Raw genomic sequence first — 23236 nt, forward strand, 5'->3', positions numbered from 1 at the left:
TCACGGTCCCTCTGTGCCCCTGCTCCACGTGGGGTCCCTCCCATGGGATGCCATCCTTCCCGAACTGAGTCTGCGGGGGCTGCCCACAGGCAGCAGCTCCTCAAGAACTGCTCCCACACGGCTCCGTACCATGGGGTCCATCCCCCAGGAGCAAACTGCTCCAGCACGGGTCCCCCACGGGCGGCAGCTCCCCCCAGGTCCCCTGCTCCTGCGTGGGCTCCTCTCCACGGGCTGCAGCTCCAGCCTGGGGCCTGCTCCTGCGGGGGCTCTCCATGGGCCGCAGCCTCCTCCAGGCCACATCCACCTGCTCCACCGGGGGCTCCTCCACGGGCTGCAGCGTGGAGATCTGCTCCATGTGGGACCCATGGGCTGCAGGGGGACAGCCTGCTCCACCAGGGGCCTCTCCACAGGCCGCAGGGGAACTTGTGCTGCCTGCCTGGAGCACCTCCTGCCCTCCTGCTGCACTGACCTGGGGTCTGCAGGGCTGCTTCTCTCGCATTTCTCAGTCTCTCCCAGCTGCTGTTGCACAGCATTTTTTTTCCCCTTTCTTAAACATGTTCTCCCAGAGGTCCACATAGGTAGCTCGTGGCTTGGTTCTGGCCAGTGGCAGATCCCTTTTGCAGGGACTTTTGGAGGGACTCCCTTTTGGTCCCTCAGATCTGAAAAGGGGCAGCTTCTGGGCTCTGCTCACAGAAGCCGCACCTGTAGCCAAATCCTTGCCATGTAAGCCCAGTACAAGCAGTTTAGTTCTGTAGTGGCATCTTGGGTACAGTCTCACTAATTTAGCAGTTATAAACTAAGTAGGAGACTTCTGTAGGAAAGACTCCTGAGCTGAAAGAATTGGGCAAGACTATCTATATTTCCTACAGAATGTCTTTGTTTAGATTCCTAAATCTGAGAACTAAATCCTTTAGGAGTTTGTGAGGAAGACAGATTTCTTTTTCCATGTCTTTCCAGCTCTTTGATCTGGGAAATAGGTCAACTGTTATGCACTGATTATGCAAACCATGCATATTTTAATTAGCAAAATTTCCTAATTTTTTTCCACTACTAGTTCTGTTTAAAAATATAATTTTAGACAAGGCATTCCATCAGCTTGTTAGATGCAAAATCATTTTAGAAGCTTTTATTTCTAAGATCTCTCAGAGACTGAGTCAAATGAATTTAGTTTTGAGCTTCCCAATAATGATCATTCAGAAAATTTTCATGGACCATAGATGAAAATGTCATTAAGTCACTGGGTAAATTTATTTACTGCAGGTCAATATTTTAGTATTCTTGTACATATCCTGTAATTACAATGGGTCTTGTTCGCTTTGCTATTTGAGAGAGCCAATTTTTCCATTAGAGACATTTATAATTGTTTTCCCTTGATTGTTCTAGCTATGTTATAATCATGTCGTATATTGACCTTTAAAACGTGTCTAGAAAAGCCTGCAGCTGTTCACTCCTTGGTTTTTCTCTGTCAAGTTATATTTAAGCCAGTGTCTCTGAAAACAGGCAGTAATAAAAGGGATATTATCCTTAGCAAATATCTTAATCATGGTAAATCTCTGTTGCCCTACAAATGACTGCACGGGGGATTAGAGTTGAGTAAGCCATTTGCTGAATATCACTGCCACCTTTCCTAGGCCATTTAAGCGTGTTTAATTTTTCAGGGTGAAACATGAAACCCACTAATACAAATGTTTGCATTTGGACTGAATTATATCCAGACTGTAACAGTTAGAGCAGGCTTAGGACCAGATTGTGACTGATCTGTAGGAGGCCAGTTCTGCTTGGGAGAGTGAGAGAAAAATGCAGATTCATTCCCAGTCCCAGATCTCTTATGTCACTTACGCTGCCTCGATTCTTTTCAATATTTATATAAGGCTATTATCGGCTGAAGTACCAGTAAATGTATGGGTGATGCTTAGCTCTCTATTTTCTTTGCATCAATCACAGTCCTTACCATTGCCCAATGCCTGGGAGCCATCAGTGTCTGGATGAAAGACAGCTGGCTTTAGTTCATCCTGGCTAAGACGGAGGTGGCAATGCTATGAAGCAGAAAATGCTTTCAGAGGCTTGTGTCCTCGGTAACATCACTTTCTATCAGTTTGTTTATCCTGATTTCTATCAGGTTGCCCTGAAACACTGAGAGCATCTGTTCTCCAGTGGTCAAGCTTATGGGAAATTTTGGGGAGTCTGAAATACCACTGTGCATTTCATCCTTTATTTTTTCTTCTTTCATTCTTACTTTTAAGAAAGCTGTGTTTTTCACCTGTGACAGCCTAGGTGACTGCACTCATAACCTGCCTGGACTCATCCAGAACCAAGTATTCACGATCCTGCTAACCAGCAGCTTCACTAGGTGTTCCCTAATGCAGAAGTCAGTGCCCTCAGGGAGGTGGCATCTCTTTCAGATGGCACAGCCCTCTGACTCCACGCTGCAGCATGCCAGCAGCACATCACCCATAAACCGCGCTAGTCCCCAGGGAGTGCATGGTCAGACTCACTGCCCCGGCTTCATATTTTGAGCCATCCATCAGGCAGCTTCTCCTGCCAGCTCTGAACATGATTTCCTGGAGCAGCTCCAAGGGTAAGAACTACCAATGTGAGAGGCAAAGCTTTGGTGCTGGCTGTCAGCAGAGATGCGAATGGCCGTGCATCCCAGTGGCTTTTGGGAAGGTGCGATACTCACTGCACGGAATTCCAGTGAGATTTCCAAATGGCAAGCTCTAACTTTGAACAATCAACAGCATTTAATCAGTATGTTAAGGACCTTACATGGGTCCACAGGACATATGGTAAAGCAATCAGTTATACTTGATAACTGGGAGAAGTAGCTAATAATAACCAAATCAGAAGAGGAAATTGAGTTACTGCCCTGTAAGAAATAAGACCCTCACAGGGGACCATGGCACGTGCTCTTTAGAGACATCAAAATTGATCTTTTTCTAAAGTTAATCAACTATTTAATATTTCAGCCACTTCAGCCAGTCACAAGTATTTTCCCTTTCTGTGGCATTGGTTTAACTATGTATAGCTCGTGCTATTGCACTATTTTACACCCTTGTGCTTTTAGCCTGAGACCATGTTTTTTAAATCTATAAAATTCTGTTATACTCTGCTAGGTGCAAGACTGTATATCCACGCTAAAGCCCTGCTCCCATTTCCCTCCCAGAAGAAACAGAAGTCCCATGGAAGACAATGAGAGGTGAAGATAACAACACAGTATATTCCTTATATTATTCAGAACCCCTCACGGTGATAGTGGCTGAAATACCTGCACAGATAATATAATAATATAACCGATTCTTTACATCTGTATGAGGTATCCCCTTTCTGTGCATACTCTGATGTCTTCTGTTCCTGCCCTGTCTCTGTTCTACACACTGACTGGGTGGTGGATTTGTCACTACAGATATTACTGAGGGATGCCTGTTCCTCAAACAGTCACATTCTCTCCATGAGCTAGGTCTTTAGTCTGCAATCTTCATGTACAGGGAGTAGAGCTGGATGAGAAAGTGTTTTCCCATCCATAAATATTTTGGAGGTTTGAAAGTTTTTCTGCAGTGGGATGAAGACTATTTTTTTTTTTCAGAGATTTTTGTACAAGGCTGATGAGGGAGAAGGAAGATTGCAAACCCAAATAACTAGAGTCTAGGGTCAAGATTGTCACCTGGTCTGTGAGTGATTTGCATGCTCTGGTGGATGCTCTGATCATCAGGTAATTTTAAGGGGGCTGTTTTTTAGCTTTGAGTAGGAATTTCCAAGTGGAGCATAAGGAGTCATTTATTCTCAGACATTTCTTTTATATCATCATGTGTCTGTTTTGGTATAATATGTGTTTCCTTCATGTAGTTTCTTCTGAAAAAAATAATCAAATGCAGAAATTAGCCCTGCTGTTAGCAGGAGTTAAACCAGATGGTGTCCTGAGGAATCTTCCAACCTAAATTCTTCTATGATTCAACTTTGGTGGAACATTTCTGTCCAGCTCCCATTAGAAAGAAATGGTTCTTGGACCTATAGTGGACCTATAGTTACAATACAGCCAAAAACGTCCCATTATGTCACAGCTGCCATTGTGTAAACACTAAAGTATTAAACTGTAATGTAATTATTATCTTGTGTTCTCACTTACTAAGTGGTTTGATACGTATGGATTTTGCAGCAATCTTCACACACACACACGTATACATATATATTTAACAGTGGTGATATCAGGCCTAGAGAAACAGTGACATGGAGACACAAAAGCTGTGTCTATGCTAAATACAGGGCCAGAGGCAGCTGCAGGCACTGGCTGATGATTACCTACACCGTTTAGTCATTAGCATGCTTTGTGGCACTGTTTTGACCTGGGACAACCAGCAGCATTTCAGATGATGACTGATCAAGCCAGGGAGGTTGCCACGGGTCAGGGACCCTTCCCATTAGATGATTTGGATGCAGCACCTTGCAGTGGGGAGGAATAGAGGAGTTTAGCTGTGTGAATGCAAGGTGAGCTATACCAGCTGGCCTTGCTGGAGAGCAGTCTTTGGCCTGTTGTGGCTACATTTCTAGTGGTAAATAATGTAATCAAATGGCAAGGCACTACTGAGACTGGGGAGGTTGAAGTTATATTTGTGGCAGTGCCCTGGGTCAGCTGGGGTGACCTTAGACATGCCACATCAGTTTTCTTTGTCTCTTTTTGCCTGCATGTAGTTGTCTAACTATTAAGACTCAGCTCTTCAAATTAGTGTTTATCTTCCGTGGTGTGTTGGCAGACGTACGTGGGGAGGACCTATTCTAGGTTGGGACCTCTAGGGGTTCCCATAATACAGATAATAAAGAGAAGGGAGTGTTGTGATTTCTTGTGAAATAATTGCCTAGTCTCTTTGACAGATGCAAACTGAGTGACTGTTCTGTGTGCACCAGCCTTATGAAAGCAAGAGTGGATTTTGTGGTTTGGATTTTCCATTTCAGGAAGGATTTGGAGGCAGAATGCAGAATGAGCACTTGGCACACGAAGTGCTGATCTGTGGATGAGTAAAGTGCCTAAAGCTGTGCCTTTACCTTCCCGTGCCACAGACTTCTAATATCACCATGGGGAAAATCACTCAATTGCCATGCTTCACTTACATGCCTGCCTAATGAAATTATTGGCCATTCACTGGAACTCGCACGGGCTAGATTAAACAATGTTCATTAAATGTGCTGATAATGCCAGAGAGAGAATGCATAATGCAAATGATCACTGCTACTCTAGCAAATGCAGTCGTAAGGCTGGGCTTCTGGCAGCTATGTGCACCTCTGGACATATGCACAGAATCACCGCTGCCTCTGACAAGCTCGCATCATGGGGAGGTGATAAGGCTCCCTGCATGCTAGGTGCCTGCCTCTGGATCAGCTGAGTAATTAAGTGTTTGTTTCCTTCCAGATGAGTACAAGAGTAAAGTAGCCTGTGAAGACGACAAGCTGCGGCTGAGCTGTAAGAAGAGCATGGTGATAGCCATTTACTCTGCTGTCTTTGGAAGGACACAAGGAGGCAGCCTGGAGTGCCCACACCAAAACCTAGGGATGCCCATGATTGGTAAGCAGTGGAATGGCTCGACAGAGCACACTGAGCTGGGCAGGGTGGTTTCATTTACTGCCATCACGTGCTGCTGGCACAGATCCCAGGCAGGAAAGGCAGGACTGGCACATGCAACCTGCCACCGCGATGCTCCTGACGTGTGATACTTTGTTAGCCAGGGGTGAACTTCATCATGAGCACCAAACCTGGGTTCAGATGGATGCCCTAGCCAAGTTAGTGAGCTGCAAACTTTTGGTATATTCATTGGACTATACACTTGAAGGTATTTCTTGAGTTTCTTGTTTGATTTTCTGCCCTCCTGGTGGTCCGTACCCTCTATGGAGGTGTGTATTATAAGCAGATGTCGTGGACGACCTAAGCCAAGTCTTGACATCACATTTAAACTTTAATAAAAGTTAAATCAAGGGGTGAAAATTCAAAAAGCAAGCTGTTAAGTTGCATCATGTTACGGTTGACTTACAGTGCCTTCAAGTAGCTTCTTTACTCCCAGGCTATCATAGTCTCTCACATTCATATGTTAAAGATTGATAAACTTCAAAACATTCACTAGAACTGTCTGTTCTTGAGCCAACGTGAAATGAGCTTTAGTGTTTCGGGCAGTGTCAGAGAGACCATATGTCCGCAGTGAAAAATCCTGTGGTCAGCATTCCTCACCATCTTTTTCAGCAGAGGTAAGAGGGGATTAACCCCTTTACAGAAGGAATTGCCTCTGGAGGGGGAAGGACTTCAGAAGGGAAGCTTGAGGGGCTGCTATTGCCTGTGCTGGTATCTGTTCAGCTGTATCTGGAGATCTTTGGCTTCACAGCTGCTAATCCTGTGCCCTTAAGGAGTTAAAAGTTATTCACATGGAAGCATGCGAAGTGGCTGCTTGGAAATATGATACGCAGATTATGGGTGTCAATTGGAGACCACAGGTGGAGTCAGTTGAGTTATTTGTGCAGTAGGATGAGTGCCTTAGTTGTGTAACTGCAAAAATCTGAGCACTTGCAGCGTAGTGGAGTAATTCAGTTTCTTCTGCTCTTTGCCATGGTTCAGTCATGTGTCAGGAGAGTAATGGTCCTTTAACAAGTTACCTCCCATCTTCTGAAGTCACGTATGTCTCTGGATGTGCTCCTGTTGTTCCCCAGTTTCCAGAGAGCAGAAGCCGAAGCAGATATGTTTGACAGGTTATGCCAGACATCCTTCTTGTGGTTTTTGGGATGGCCTAAGACTGCACATTGATGCGATGGTGGTTCTGTTGATGGATGATTCTCCAAGTCAGCGAAACTTGATGGGTTTCTAGTATACACCTGAGCACACCACCCCTCCTTTGGCCTTGCTGAGAGTGCAGAAAGAGGCACACTGGTGACAAAGTACTAGTGTTGGGACCTTCCCTTGAATGTCAGCATGGAACAAAGCTTTTCATTTTGAATCAAAGTTACAAAAGGTAAAATTTTCCTCTTCCCTGCCCAAGTGCAAAATCCTGAAACTTGTACTGGCTGAGAAACTAGAAAATGGAAGAGAGTGTTGCTCAGAGAGTAAAGATGTAGCTAAGAGAACAAGCAGTGAGGTATGAAGCAGGGCTGCATGGCCCCTCTACAAAGTGTGATGTTTGCCCAAGGAAATAAAGTGTTGGGTCCTAAAGTGTAGCATGCAGCCTGCTACTGAGATGTGTGCTCATCTCAGCACTCCTACTTCTTCCAGTGTCAGCTCGTAAATGGAAACCAGGATAAGGTTTTAAGCTCTGGGCACACTCTAAAAATGGTGAGGTTGTTGGAGAGGAGCAACTCTCTGTGTGTTTGGAATTGCTGCAGTCTCGGGTATCTGTTAAGTCAACCTGGTGCTGCTGGGGGAGCTGGTGGAGGGTGGACAGGTATGCCTTGAATGGGAAATGTTTCTGGGACAGCGGCTGGCTGCATGCCCTGCTGGGCCGGGGATGGGAGGTGCAGGGTATGTGTGTGAGGTAAATCACTACGAGTGGGCTGGTGGTCTTTCAACTCTCCATACTCCATTTCTCAAATCCCAGCCACATCTAAGCGTGTTTGTCCTGATCTGCAAAGAGTGTTCAGCAGTAGCTTGGTGATCCCCTCGGGGTGACACTGCCAGTGCTGCAGGCAGTCTCTGCTTATTGTCAGCTTGGCCCACCTTCATCTACCTTTTGGGAGCTGACCCAATGGGACAGAGCTCTAGCAATGCAGGGGAGGTGGCTGTGGTTATCACTCCTCTATTGGCCCCACAGGAGGAACCAGTGTAGGATCCATCTGCAAACACAAATCAGCAAAAAGCACATTCACACCGCGCTTCCCCACTGCGCGCTGTGAGAAATAATAGGCATGCATACATTTGCAGCACCAAAGTGAGGGGGCTGTGCTCCCAGCTGCCACTAGCAGCTGTGGGAGCGGCGTGCAGAGTCCCCCAACCTGCTCCAGAAATTGTGCTCCTGCCACGGGCTTGCCTAGCCCAGCAGGCAACTCTGTTCCTTCAGGAGTAGGTGAAAGCGTCACAGCTTATAAATCAAAGCTTTCCCCAGCAAGAGAACATTTCTCTGCACGTTTCCACAGCCCTGCGATATGGAGAGGGTTGCTCCGTGACAGCCTTTGATCCCAAACATTCGCGAGGAGCTGATCTTACAAACACAAATGTGACTCAGACTTTGTGGCAGCATCCAGTTCCCGTAAGGCAGAACCCAGCCACGTTTTGCATGGGGAAGATTTATTCTGTTTGAATTTCACGGGACTGATGATTTGTGTCGCTCCTGAGCCTTGGCAAAGCGCCTTTCCCTGGGAAGTAAGTCCTGGACAAGTTTGCAGTGTTTAGTTTTATTCAGGCAGCACGAGTTACTGATGAGTGGAGAACTCGTACTTGCCCCAGAGGTGGGGAAGGCTATCTTCCTCTCATGATGAAAAACAGTTCAGAAAATGTTATTCCTTTTTTTTATTTATTTATTTATTTTTTTTTCCCTGAACAAAATGCACATTTGGGTTGAATTTAGAAATCTGCACCTTCTACAGATGAGACTTAACAAACTGAGAGATGGGGAGGAGGGTTGGCCTAACAGAGCAGTGTATATATTTCTGACTCTTTCACAAGAAAATGGGACAAATCATTTAATTTTTTTCTGCCTTGAAAAACAAGACCTTGTGCCCCTGTAGGAGTGTTGGGGAGATAAAGTCCACTTCAAAGTGAGTTTCCTGGATTCTGCAGAGACACGAGGTATGTTGGGTACTCGGCTGGAGTGGTTTGAGGCATTAAGGCAGTGCAGCCCTTTAACACCTGCACAACCCAACCATCCTTGTGCTGCTTTTGAGTAGTGTGGGATCCCAGAGTCAGACATCACACACTGAGCCCTGCCAGATGCATGCTTTCTGTCCATGTCTACATGAATGTGCTTAGCATCTGAGAAGGGAAAGTTACTGTGAAGGACTCCATCCTATCCCTGTCATGTTAAAGAGAAAAACTGCCAGGATCCCTTTTTAATCAGAAACGTGCTGAAACTTGTGTCTCTGACCGTAATGGGAAACCCCTGCAAACAGCTGGACCCCTCCTAGAGTGCCTTGGGAACTCTGAGAAGCTCCTAAAGGAATGTGACCTTGTTTGTAACTCTTTTAATAAACCCTCCCCTTTGCTGCCAGCTTGTGCAGAGACAATATGCAGAGCATAGGGAGGTCTCTGGGGAAAGGGTTATTTGCAAGCAACGAGCCATTAATACCCAGCGAGCCCTCTGCCCCTTTATCATGCTGTTTGCAGCTGCCTTTGCCTGCATCTCTGACTTGTTTATACCACGGGAAGCCGATTTAAAAATGGACTTTTCCTACTTGTATCTGAGTTCAAGGTAATGATCTAATTAGGAAACTGAGGAGGAAGAACTCGGATGTAAAACAATTACCCTTCTTATGATTTAGGGGAGCAACATCCTTCATCATATTCAGTGCACCTGACATGTCCACTTGTATTTTAATAGTAACTAGTCCCCCAACCACAAGGAAGAAGACGGACGTGTCCAGCTCACCTCTAACATCAGGATCCAGCTCTTCTTCTCAAGGACCCTGTCTCTCTCCATCAGCTGTGCAAAGAGCCCACAGCAATTTCACTCCTCATCTGGGTAGAAGGAATCTGGGCTTGGTTTCTGAGTTGGCACAAGATTGAAGGAACTGTAGCTCCAAAGCCCACCTTGAGGTCGTGGTGTGTGGGTTAAACTGAGTAGTCTGCTGAGAAGTGAAATGTCTTCGTCACTTAACAAGCAGGTTCTCTCCTGTGCCTCTGTAGAGAGAAAATGGATGTGTTTACAAAGCCCTGAGGAAACTCATGGAAATGGCTCTCTCTAACTCATTGGATCTGATAAGAAAAGAGCAGAGAAATGAGTTCAGTGAATAAGCCTGTGCTTTAGGTGCTCGTTCCCTGGCATTTTTCATTTTAATGCAGTGACAGAAGGTGATTCAACCCAGTTTATTTTGATTTCCTCCTCTTAGCACAGATGTATATATGACTTGAACCAGAGCTTTCACAGAACATCATATAAATATTTATTACACCATATAAATAATAGATCCTTCTAGTTTGTTTATCTGTGATCAGATCTAGCCTGTAAGTATGAAATACGTACAATAAAAATCATTTTAATCCATGGTACATGTTAAATTCTTGCCAACACTAGAGCTAGTTTTAAGAGACTACTGCCCCTCCAGCCATGCATTTTTGTCTCTCTTCCTCTTTACTGAGACATATTCCACCCTCTATTTCTGTCAGTACAAGTTCGTGGCTGTGCTCTAAACTTGGTCTTAAGTGAAATGCTTAAAAATAAAAGGCCTCCAAGCTGTGGAGATGAGGTGATGAGGAATCGAGACCACTGGCACTGATGGGGGAGGCAGCAGGGGATTGGCATGGCAGAAGATTGGGGCATCTACTGAAATCTGTGCTGATCAGGTAATGCCACGTGACACAGCTGTCCTTTAGCAGATCTGGGTGTTTGTGGCTGAAATGCCCTTGTGCTATGCCCTCTCACCATGCAGGAGATGACACGGCTGGAACGCTGGCTTTGTGGGATGAGCAGCACACGTGGGAGGGAATTGGACTCTGGCTTTCTTTCCTGAGGTGCCCACCAGGCTTCCGGAGGGCGCCTGCACATAGGTGGGACTCCCTCTGTAAATGTTTGATTTACATTCAGGGCAGAAACTGCTTTATTATGTGTACAGCTGATGATTAAGAACATGTTTTTAGAGGCAAATCTGTTTGTATGTAATAAAACCCATAAGTACCCAAATTTGAAGACTAAATAAATATCAGTTGCTGTTTAATTCACATATAATACCTAATTAAATCTAAAATAAAATAAAAATCCCATTTAGAATGCAAAGTTACAGTGAGACAAAGCCTGCTTTCAGAAACTTATTTTTCAATTTTTAGATAGTTTGAGTGTTTCACTTTTTGTTTCAAAACACCAGGAGGTAATTAAAATCACTTTACCACTGTTCCTAAAAAACTCAAACTATTGTTGGATTCCATAGTCATAAAAATTATTTAGATGGAGTTTTTTTTTCCTTGCACACAATTACTATTTAAGAAAAAAAAAAAAGAAAAAGAAAAATAAAGCCATTCAAATTTGCTTCTGGGCAAGTTCTTTCTCAAAGCCAAGGTTCAACTTGGTTTTAAAAAATGTTTACCGTGGAGTATATGACCCCATGCAATGATTGTAAATAACAATTCTGAAAGTAGTAATTTAAATAGCACTAGCAGGCTCTGTGTTGATATTCATATGATATTTGGGGAATTGAAGTGGGTTTTTCTAACACCTTCAGGATGATAAACTTATTTAGTAACCAATCTTACAAAAGATGTCTGTTGCCCTAGCATTAGCTAAAAGCAAATTCAGAATATAGTCCTAAAAATAAAAGGGAAGAACTTCAGAGATACAAATCTGAAACATTTCAATGTATTTCCATGGAGTTACTCTGAATGAAAACCAGTGGAACTTGTTCAGAACTGATGAAGTTCCTTTTACAATAATTCAGATGTCAATCAAGACTATGACAAAATTACCATGACGGTGAATGCTGAGCCTGAGAAACAAAGGTAATGTGAAACCCGTGAGGCTGCAGGCATGGCGTGCTTTATTTTAGGAAGCAAGGGCAAGCAATGACTTGCAGGTCGTGTCAGCTGGGTAGTCTTTTAAAAAAATTGGACCAGTCCCACAGCTTCCAAAGTTTAGATCTTGCTTCAGCACAGATGGATGCACTTTTTGAAGTATGCCCATGCTCAGGAAAATTGTTGGGCAGTGATGAATAGGAAGGACAGATAAACTGAGGGTCTTCACAGAGCAGTAACTGCACTGAATACACCAACGCTATCTTCTACTGGCTGAAGCAAGAGCTGTTAGCTTCTTTGCGTTGTATCTTGAATGCCTTATGGCCCACAATCAACCGTTTTCTGCTGCAAATTAAATAATAAAATTTTACTGTCGTTGCCAGACCCAAACTTCTTTGTTCTCTGAGACTTCTTGGAGCCAAGTCTGTTGCTGTCCTCAGATTCTCACTTTAACTCCCAAACCTGCAAAACATTATTCGTTTGCTCAACTTCACACACTCTGAGGCAGTCTCTGCAAAACTGGAGCCTCATATGTTTTATGAGTGCTGGTTCCAGCCACAAAGGTGGTAAGATGATTTGAGATCACTTTAATAAACCAAATGCTTCTAAATGTAATAACGGCAACTGTAATTAAGCCTGCAATGGATCCTTTAGTTGCAGTCTCTATATGTAATTAAAGTTTTTTTTTCTTAAGATAATTTCTCTTTTCTGGCCTATTGCTCAAGTTTCCAAAGTTTTATGAAGTGTGTGGTGAGTAATTTTTCTCTCTCTTTCATTAAAATGTATTCTTTATTGTAAAAGTGGCCTTGTTAGCACATCCTTCCAATGTTTGGATGTAGATCTTTTTAGCCAGCTGTTTTCAGGGACATTGTGCAAGATATAGATATTATATCCAGCTGCACCAATGTGAATTTCCCTACTACTATTTGTTATAATGACAATGGCAATGTATATCAGAAACCCAGCTCAATGTGCTACCAAAGTACCAGATACCACAGGAACAGAAACGAAATAAAAAGCCCGTGAAACTTATAAAAGCTCACAGAAGAGGAGATGTCAGGATGGGCTTGATGCTGTTGAGGAGGTAGACTCTTCTTGGCCTCGGTGTGGACCATGAGACGCTGGAGCATGTCTCTGATTCTGTTCTGTACCACATCAGGTGGTGCTTAGACCATAGCTGGGCAGCAGGGACTTGGGAAGCCAGAGCTAATATGTGGGCCAAAACGCTTGTGTTACTTCCCCAGCAATCCTGTCTGCAAACCCTCTTCCACATTCCAGTGCCCTATCCAGCAAAAATTATCTCAAGCCCCTGCTTACAGCTCAGAAATGCTTTTAACCATCTCTTCAAACAAATTGTCCTCTTTTGTTTCCTACTTGAAGAGGGTTTTCTTGCATTTGGAACAGATTTACTGTCCGTGTTTTCTGAAATCTATTGTTCAGTCTTCCAAAACAACAGCCCCCTAATTGTTTTGAATCTCTACTTCCTGAGCTTTCCTCTTTAGACATCTACTTCTGCTTCTTTCTTCCTTAAGGGCAGTCTTTCATTTCTACTGGTCTTCATGTTGGTTGGTCTTAAGGTCTAGTACCTGTGGCTTGGTTTTCTCCCTCTGTTTTCCCATATTCCCTGTGGTTCTAAATCTAACTCACTTGTGTCCTTTATAGAGGAATGTATGCCTCTATACAGAGAAATTCAGTTTATTTTGTTGCCCTCATCTGAAACTGTGCAACAGTGCCTCAGTGATAAACAAATCGGCCTCCCAGGCTGCTTACTGTAGATGGACAAAGCCCATCTTTGTTAACCATTGTCTGCACTGGATTTTAAAAAGAACATCAAACATAATGGGCATGGGCTAAGCTGAAAATGCCTGGGAGTTGCTATACAGCACGTGGTGCGGGCTGGCTCATCAGTACTCCATGAAAACATCCTTTGCTGGCTGCCCTGGTGGCTAATGTGGCAGCTGAAGCAGAGGCACCATCATCTCCAGAAACTGGTGTTTTATGGTGGGGATGAAATCTGAATTAACCACAGCTGATGGAGCATCTTTAAAATAAACTCCAAAAGCAGAAGGGAAACTTCCTTCCTGGCTGCTTATGACATGGATTCTCTTGCAGAATGAGGCAGTTCTGAGCTGTTCCTTGGTTTGCCAGGAAGGAGTCTAGGCAGCAGCCTCACCTGCAAGACTGAAGTTACTTTCCTCCTACTTACATCCTTCTTTCCCGTCCACTGAATCTTGTTTTCTCTTTTGGCAGATAAGTGCATGACCACAGTGCTGATTCAGACCTCTGTCAGTATTTTTTTGCAGGAATCAGATTTCTCTCCTCAGTTATTTGACCTCCTCATCTTCCATCTTTCATTCTGTCCTCCCTGCTTCAGAGCTCTCAGCACGTAACTTTTCCTGTTTTGTCCTTTAGCAAGAAATCTTACTGCATGTTTCAGAGAGAAATCACATCCTTTGCTTGGGAGGCGATTCCTCCTAGAGCTGTCACTTGCCTCTGAATGACTTCCCTCAAGGGAATATATGCCTTAGCTCATTGTTTTCACCTGCTCCTCAAGACAGTGAGAACAGCTAGGGTTCTGCTGACTGTTTGAATTCCAGCTGTAGGTCTGCTCCCGAGGCAGTCAGAGCATCACTGAGCCTGACTGTGCCGCAGAATTTGTCTCTTGATCAGGCACCACTACTCGTGTTCCAGTTCCTCATCACTTACTTCACTTGCACTCCTGAGAACAGTATCTTGGGCAGTGATTCTCTTTCTGAAGCCTTCATTTGCAGCTCATCATTTGGTCCTTCTGATACTTCAAGATCTCACACTGCGTTCTGTTTGTTGAAAAAGTAGAATGAGTGCTCCAATTTTTGTGCTGAATTCATAGACTCAGGGAATGCTTCCTCTGACAAGTGGGTAGAGGTTTCTTCTCAGGCTCAATTCTTTTTTTCAAGTGCACACACATGATTCTTATGTGAAATAAGGGCATACAGGACCAATATGCAATCAGGGCTATCAAGATCACTGATGTAAAGCTGATATGATGCTCCGGTGAAAGAGTAATTATTGCAGAAAGCAGTGAAAGTGAAAATGTTGTGATAGCCCATGATCCTGAGATCTGTGAAAAAGAGGAACAATTATTTTCTCTTTATTCTGACAGAAGGGTCAGTGGAAGTTTGTTCCATTCCCTGCTGCCTTGCTAGGCCCATGGGCAGCCTGTGGAAAAAAAAACACTGCCTTACAGCATGCTAATTTATTAACGCATTCAGTGTATATGGTCCTGCTTGCTCTGGAAAGCTTGCTTCATCAGTTCAGTGCCTTTGCAGGCTGCACGTGGCTGTGGCAGGTGAGTCTGATCATGAGGTTAACAAATGCACAGATGTTCTTGGGCATCTGGCACGTGCCCAGCTTCGCTGCACAATTAGTCACACATCTCAAAACAAGGTGTCTACATCTGGGGATCCATCTGTGATGACTGCCACCTTGGAAGAGGCCCTGATCTCCACCAGAGCATCTAAGAGTTGCCATAGTGCAAAAATTAAACTGTTTGGAAACATTCTTTCGAACCCAGATAGGTTTTGCAATCAAAAGCAGCAACGTATGGCTTGGCTTTCAGATTTGGATGTCTCACCCTTGCTGGAGAAAAACAAGTAACAGTGAGTAACCAAAGTAACGGATGTGATTAATAGGCATTGGCTCCAATTTGTTTTTGTCACCAGGAAGAGGTAATAAAGAAATACTCATGCTGGGAAGCAGCCTTAAACCGACTAAAACCCATTCATTGTGGTGAGCTTGATGATATGGGCATTACATCACCGAGATTGATTCTAGTATTAAAGCCAGTGCTGTGTGCAAGCTGCAGCTGGTAAAATCCTCCAGCATGGCTTTGGTGCCATCTGATTTGGGTTTTACCCTGTCAGAGGTTGGGCTGATAAGGACAGTAGATCAGGGAGTAATATCAGCCTACCGGTCCTGGAATACTAAATGGAACTGGTAAGATGAATTGCCTATCGGGGGCTTAGACTAACAGTTGTGAAATGAAGCTGCCCAGCAGTGTGCTTTTGTGGAGCGATGCTGTGAAAAGGAATTCACTTGGACCTTGCAGCAGTAGCGAGGCTGAGGGGACGTGCAACTTTTAGAAAATGGGGCCAGGAGTAGAGAGGATAAAGTGAGCTGATCCCACTGTCCCCCAGACACAAACTTTGGTTTGAAATACAAGATGCCAAAAGCACAGCTGATATCTTTAAACACTTTCACATGTGGAAGTTTCACCATAGCCAGGAATTGTATTTGTTCTTAGGCAGTGTACTGGAGCCATCCAAGACTAATGAAAGCAGAGGGTAACTCTGGTCCAACCTGTGTAAGTGGGTTCTGTATCGTCTGTGAGGCCTTAAAGTAGTTTTATTGCTATGCTGTGGGATTTGAGCTTTAAGGGCTTCAAAAGATTCTTGGCAGGGACCTTGCTCTGCTTAGCAGTACTTACTTCAGACTTACTGCTATGGTGTTGGCATTTGTGAGTGTCCTTTGCTGTGTCTCTGACACATGGGATGAGGATAGTATTTAATATAACACACACAGATTGCACTTAGCAAACAAACAAGCAGGAAAGGAAAGGAAATGTTGCCCTAAATGAGCATGGCATCAAGTGCAATGAGAGTGCCACTTCTGAAGGTCTGGAAAACACAAATCGGGACCATGTCCCAACTCTGCTCTACCACATTGCTGGGCTTGGCTCCCCTGCATCTTTTTGAGAGGCTAACTGCTTCATTTATGGATAAGAGAATCTCCATTTTATTCCCTCTCTGAGCTCTGGGAATAAGCAATTAGAGGTGAAGCCGCCTGACCTGGAATCACCAGCTACCAATATACTTGGAGATCTTGCTTCAACCCAGCTCCCTAAGGACTTGTTTACATTCAGAAGTTAAATTAACTACATGCATGCCAAAACAGCTAACATGAGTGATGCTGAGTGTTTTTATACCCCTGAGACATGGGGAGGGAACTGGAGTAGGGGTTTGGTGGTGGCGGGTGTAAAAGAGAAGAACAGGTTTTCACTTCTAGAGCTGTGGATGACATGGTGGTGACTGTGATTTATGAGGATGCTGTAGCCTCGTCTATCATTCAGCCATCTCTCAGATGTATTATTGACATCTTCTGTGCTAGTTAGTGAGGGAATAAAGTTTCTAGAATACGGCATTTTGGCTTCCAACTGAATGACCTCCTAATCACAAATCCTTTGTGTGTATGAGGGAGATGGTCCCATTTGGAGGTTATGATGATGCTGCCACATTTTTCAGTACAATGTGTTACGTGAAGGACAGATAAGTTGACAGGTCAAAATAAAAGAGGGGAGACCAAACTGATTTCAGTATAGGTATAATCCTCCCTCGGAATGCTGCTGGCTGCTTGCTTGGTGTTTCTGGAAATCACAAGACTTTTGTGCTTAAACGTTGTGTGCAGGGAAAATTCTCTGTTGTGACCAAAGGGAAGTTTTCAAAGTCAATTTCTGTGCTGTAGGGTCTTTTCTGAGTACTGTAAAAGAACAGCATTTGGATTTGTCATGTAGGAGCCTGGTGTTGGCAGGGGGGTTGAGCTGGCTCTTGTAGCCTGTGTTCATGAGACGACTTTTTGACATTCCTGCAGTCACCAGATTTTGGTGCTCATTAGGGTCAGTGCCAACCATAAAGATCTGACTAGATCATGGCTGTTTGCTACAAGAGCCAAGAAAATGAAGTTCCACCAGAAACCTCCACAATGCTCTGTTGAAATCCAACTGGTAGCCAGTTACAAGAAGTCAATAATAACCACACACAGACCAATATTGCTCAAGATGTTCGGTAATGGCTTGAATCATGGGATGGAGTTTGTGGGTGGCACCAATGGCAATTGTTCCAGCAAGTGGTAGGGACCTCAGAGGAAAAACCTTGTGAAACCTTGTGAAGTTAAGCAAAGGCAAATTGCACCTGAATAACCCTCAGCAACAGTGTGGGCTGGGCTCCAGCTGGCCAGAAAATAGTTCTGCAGAAAAAAAAAAAAAAAAAAAGACCAGGGTGTCCTGGAGGGCAACAAGTTGAGTGTGAGTCAGGGGTGAGGTCTTGTGGCAATAGGGGCTAAATGGGTACTGAACTGTATTAGTAAGAACGTGGCAAGCACATCAGGGAGAGGGTTTATTCATTCTATTTGGCCCTCCAGTACTCCACGTACCTGGAGTACTGGAGTGTTCAGTTTGGGGCTCCCCAGATAAAGAGAAATGTTGAAAAGCTGCCTTTGTGCATCTAGCAAAGAGCCACTAAGATTGTTAGGGGCAGGAGCACACAGCATATGTGGAGATGCTGAAAGACCTGAGTTTCTTCAGTCTCAGGAAGAGAAAGCTCAGGCAGGGATGTCATTGCTGGTTTTTCTACTCCCTAATTGTTGGCTATATAGAACACTTTTTGGAAATGAATAGGGAAAAAAAAAAAAAAAAAAGGAAAAAGGAAAAAAAAAAAAGCAATCAACACAAGTTACTGCAATGGAAATCTGATTAGATATAAGGAAAAAATTCTTCACCTGGAGATTGGTTTAGCCCTGGAACAGGTGCCCAGGGAAGTTGGGCAATATTCATCTGCGGAGATTTTCAAAACTTGTCTGGGCAAATTATTGAGTAACCTGATGTAACTTCAAAGCTGTCCCTGCTTTGAGCAGGAGGTTGGACTGGATAAGCTCCAGATATTGCTTCCAACTAAATTGTTGTATGGTTTATGTGCTACAGTCCTAACAGGTGACGTTTGTACTGGGTATATATTCAATATTAAGGTTTCCATAAAACAAAAGAGCCTTTTAAATCTTGGTTCCCTACTTCCTATGTTAGGGAATTTCATCCCCATCTGTAATTGAAGCATGTAGAGTCTCTTCTGCTTTCTGCTCATTTCAGTTAATGCAGGTTCAGCTGGAGCAGTCTGGCAACTGGGGAGTTAAACATTACATGACTGATGGTTAAGTGAATAAGGATGGCTGGTCTGCGCCCTAAGAAGCTGGCTGTCTAGGTCTACCTGTGTGCTGGTAAACTAGCAGTGCCAGGGCCTGGACACTGGATATATATCCTCTGTTCTGTTAAGTTGTAGCATGGTCCATGCCATAGTTAGTTGCTTTGGCCCAACCAACACCCTCCTAGGCAGTCCAGAAGATGGTTTGAAATTGTATATAGCACAGGGACAATTCCCACTGTGCTTTACCACCCTGTTTTGCAGGGTAAGAGTATTTAATAACATGGATGTGGGTTGTTCCAACACAGTTGGCCTCAGGGCTGGGGAATGGGCCAGGGTAGGTTTCCATTTACCTGCAAACATGTTAGACAGTGTAGGCTGGACCTGGGCACTGTTAAAATACAAATAGGAATTGTAATGTCAGGACCTGCTCTGGCAGATGGAGCTACATGGCTCTCTGCTTGGATATTATAGCTCAGGCAACATCTGCATTGGTAGGTAGGGCTGGGGAAGGGGCTAGTGATAACTAGTGATGGCTAGAAAAGCCAGTGATGTTAGTGTGAGGGCATATGACAGATAAAGCTACTAGCAGCACTTTCAGTGTGCTATATCTACAGATCTGGCACCTGAAGAGTCAGCCCAGCTTGTTATGGTGGAAGGTAGAGTCTGTAGCTTGTAGCAGCTCATCCTCACAGGAGGAGCACCTCCTGAGATGGGATGCTCCTGTGCTGGGGGTGAGGCCCCTGTGCAGAGAGCCCTGTGGAGTGCGTGAGAACAATAACATAAAAAAGAACAAGCACCCTCTGTGAAATCCTATGCAGTGCTTAGGTTTGATGAGTTTCTCTAACTGGACATTTGACAAAAGACAATATAGCAGAATTGCTGCATGCCAGATGTTTCCAGTGGGATTTCTGACACTCGATGGATCAAAAATCCCCTAAGGAAGTTTGGGTGTTTCAGAATGAAAATGCTCACAGGGGGCCCTGTTCTTTTGTCATTTGCAGCATGTGAAATAAAAAGCTGCCTTTCATTTGAGAAAAAGACATGTCGCTCTCTGGGCTTTGTTTTCTGTGGCCTTCCTGTGTCTGTCGTTACTTCGTTGTTGTGCTGCTGTATTGGGATATTGTGTCAAGGTTTTGGTAGGGGGCTGCAGGGGTGGCCTCTGCGAGTAGAGCCCAGCAGCTGCCCCATGTCAGATCAGAGCCAGCTCCAGATGGCTCCAAAAGTGACCTGCTGCTGGCCAGAGCCGAGCCATGAGCAACGCTGGCTGGGCCTCTGGGAGAACAGATTTAAGAAAGGGGAAAAACAACGACAACAACAACAACAACAAAACTGCCATGCAACAGCAGCTGGGAGAGAGGAGTGAGAAAATGAGAGAAACAGCCCTGCAGACCTCAGGGCAGTGCAGCAGGAGGGCAGGAGGTGCTCCAGGCAGGCAGCACAAGTTCCCCTGCGGCCTGTGGAGAGGCCCCTGGTGGCGCAGGCTGTCCCCCGGCAGCCCATGGGTCCCACATGGAGCAGATCTCCATGCTGCAGCCCATGGAGGAGCCCCCGGTGGAGCAGGTGGATGTGGCCTGGAGGAGGCTGCGGCCCATGGAGAGCCCCTGCAGGAGCAGGCCCCAGGCTGGAGCTGCAGCCCGTGGAGAGGAGCCCACGCAGGAGCAGGGGGACTGAGGGGAGCTGCTGCCCGTGGGGGTCCCGTGCTGGAGCAGTTTGCTCCTGGGGGATGGACCCCATGGTACGGAGCCGTGTGGGAGCAGTTCTTGAAGAGCTGCTGCCTGTGGGCAGCCCCTGCGGGCTCTGTTTGGGAAGGACGGCATCCCATGGGAGGGACCCCACGTGGAGCAGGGGCACAGAGGGACCGTGAGGGAGCGATGGAGGTGAAGCATCAGGGCCTGGCTGCATTCCCCATTCCCTGAGCTGCACGTAGGGAGGAGGTGGAAGAGGGTGGATGGGGGGGGGGGGACACGTGGTTTTAGTTTGCTGTTAGTTCTCACTGCTCTAGTCTGTTATTAGTGGACAGTAAATTATATTAATCTCCTTTACTCTTTTTTGCCCATGATGGTAATTGGTGTGTGATCTCCCTGTCCTTATCTCATCCTACCAGCTTTTTTTTCACTGTATTTTCTCCCCCTGTTCTGTCGAGGAGGGGGAGTGAGAGAGTGGTGTGTTGGTGCTCAGCTGCCCATCGGCGTGAAACCACCACATCATTTCTAGCATTCAGTACCTTTCAGGGTCCATTTTCCTGCCTCCTGATTAGTGACCAAAGGGGACTGTATTATTTTCTCTTCACCTTTTCTGTTTCTTTTAGCAACTGCTCATGTTGAAGAAGTATCGCCTTGTCAAATTCCCATGGTGGCTGGCCTGCTTGGACAGTGAAACTATCAGGTCTAGCACCAAAAAGTTGGAGAGCATCTCTGTACAAATCCTCTGAGTCTTACATGAGAAACAGTAGCTAACAATCTGGTATAAGATAATACTTGAGTAAATATTTACATATGGAGCTTTGCATATTCTAAAGACCTGATCTGACAAACATTTATTCTTGCATGGAATAAACAGAATTATCAGAATATTTCTACTTGCACGGTGGATGGTAAAATTGTAATTATTTGACCTCACGGTAACCCTCCTTATGCTTGGAAACACAGCATCTGCCAAGACTAGACAGGGACGCTAACCACCTCTGTCTGCGGAAGGGGGGGTGGAGGTGGTGACTGGAGACTTGAGACAGCTCTCTTGGACATAACATAGGCTAAAAAAGCCTACAAACAAGCACAATGTGGAAAAAATTCTACTTACACAAATCAAACTGGGGTTTTACCCTTCCCTGAACGAGATCACAATGTCCATATTCCTTACGCTCATGAGGTGGAAATTTGCTAATAATTTTGCAAGTTGCTATGATCAGTTGCATTATCAGCTAAATAAATCTACATGAATTCCATATGAATATAGTAACTGCTATAGCCACATATTTTCTGTTCCTATGACAGTCTCTTAGTTTATGGGGAAGCTTGTAGCGTGTATGGATAAATGCATTGGAATGAAGCTCCTGAGATCTCAGACTTTTTCCATGCTCTGCACTGACCTGCTGTTGTTAGTCTCTCATGTTCAGAGTCATTTTCTGAAACAGTCATTTTCTATGGCTCTGTTTCTCCGCCTGTGAAAATGAGGATGACGATGCCTCTCTTAGAGTCTTTTAAGAACTTTATAAAACAAATGCTAGATAAAGAGGAATTATTTTTATTTTGGAGAGGCTTTTCCCTTTGAACACAAGTAATCTTTTATTTACAGCCTTCTTTCTGCTCATGTGGAGAAGTTTTGTTGCTATTCTTTTTGGTAATTCCCTTTCAATTTACAATCAATTAGATGTGTTTGAGAGTCAAATACAGCTTTTTATGTGAACACAAAGATTTTAAAATACCATCGGAGAATGTATGCACTCTCACAGTCTACATCTGGTAACTTTTTTCTTAGGGAATTTATGATGTGGATGGATGAATATTAAAAAATAGATATCCTTTTTCCCTTGTAGAGTGTCAGTCGGCTACCGCTCTCCAACTAATGATCAAGCGCTGTCATGGGAAAAGAAGTTGTAGCATATATGCCAGCACCTATGAATTTGGAGATCCTTGTTACCCTGGCATCCGAAAGCATCTCAATGTCATCTACACTTGTGGTGAGTCACAAAAAAAGCTCTTACTTTAAGTCTTATTGGGGTATGTGTTTAATGAATAGTAGTGTGTGGAAAGTGACAAGAGTTGTAATTGTGCATAAAGAATGGTTGAGCTGAAAACATGGATTTTTTTTTTTTTTTTTTTAACCCATTCAACACTGCCCCTGCAAGGCAGCACAGTCTGTCAGTGGAATCAACCTATTCATTGGACGCTTGTATCCCAAATGTTAGCATCCTGCTGTTTACTTCCCTGCAGCAAAGTTGTAGTTATTAGTAGGATCCTTTTTACTTGGTTCTGTACTTCATTTTGTACCAAAGAATAAGACAATCACCTATCCATACTCTTCCAGGACATTAGAACAAAATTGCATGCAAAATTTCCAGATGAACATAGCAATATTTTCCTAAGAAAAAACTGTTATTTGAAAAAAAAATGTCCACAGTTGGGGTCGTAAATCATACTGTTGAGCAGATACTGTACCCCTAACTGACTAGTCATCTTTGCAACAGAGAAAAAAAATTATTACTCTCTGAGCTATGTCGTATGAAAACCAGATCAGGTCTGTCTTCGTCCAGCAAAAAAAAAAGGTCATTTGTAGCTGATATATTTGAAAATATTTGCTTAAGGGTTTTGTTTGTATAGTTGTTGCTAGGATCAGCTCTGTCTCTCTATCTGTTACTTTCTACATCCACCTGGAATAGAAATTCTGTAGAGTAGATGGCTGTGCCATCTGATGTAGTAGAGGAGGTGCTGGCTGTGTCATCAGACAACAGATCTGTGGGTCAATCCCCAGCAGCATGCCAAATCTACTATATGATTTTTAAGATGGAGTCATTATAGAATTTGTATAATTGCTATAACGTGGCTGATGTGTAGCATGTTGAAGAGCAGAGAAAGAGATTTGGGAGCATGAAGCATGGGCTCCTGCCTGGCTGTTGGGCTGTTGTTTCATTTGGCAGGAGTAGCAGGAATGTCATTTTTTTTTTTTTTTT

At 44.3% G+C, this 23236-nt stretch overlaps 1 protein-coding gene across 5 annotated transcripts in view; it reads left to right on the forward strand.

Moving 5' to 3' along the window:
• The window catches only part of EVA1A (eva-1 homolog A, regulator of programmed cell death), a 188355-nt gene that overhangs the window by 78464 nt on the left and 86655 nt on the right, over positions 1-23236 (forward strand). For all 5 annotated transcript variants that reach the window (XM_035322584.1, XM_035322581.1, XM_035322583.1 and 2 more), the window contains 2 exons: positions 5402-5554; positions 22103-22246. In XM_035322584.1, the coding sequence (XP_035178475.1) occupies positions 5402-5554; positions 22103-22246 (297 nt within the window). The remainder of the gene's footprint in view (positions 1-5401; positions 5555-22102; positions 22247-23236) is intronic.

The sequence above is a fragment of the Oxyura jamaicensis genome, chromosome 3, assembly GCF_011077185.1.
Source record: "Oxyura jamaicensis isolate SHBP4307 breed ruddy duck chromosome 3, BPBGC_Ojam_1.0, whole genome shotgun sequence".
NCBI lineage: Eukaryota > Metazoa > Chordata > Aves > Anseriformes > Anatidae > Oxyura > Oxyura jamaicensis.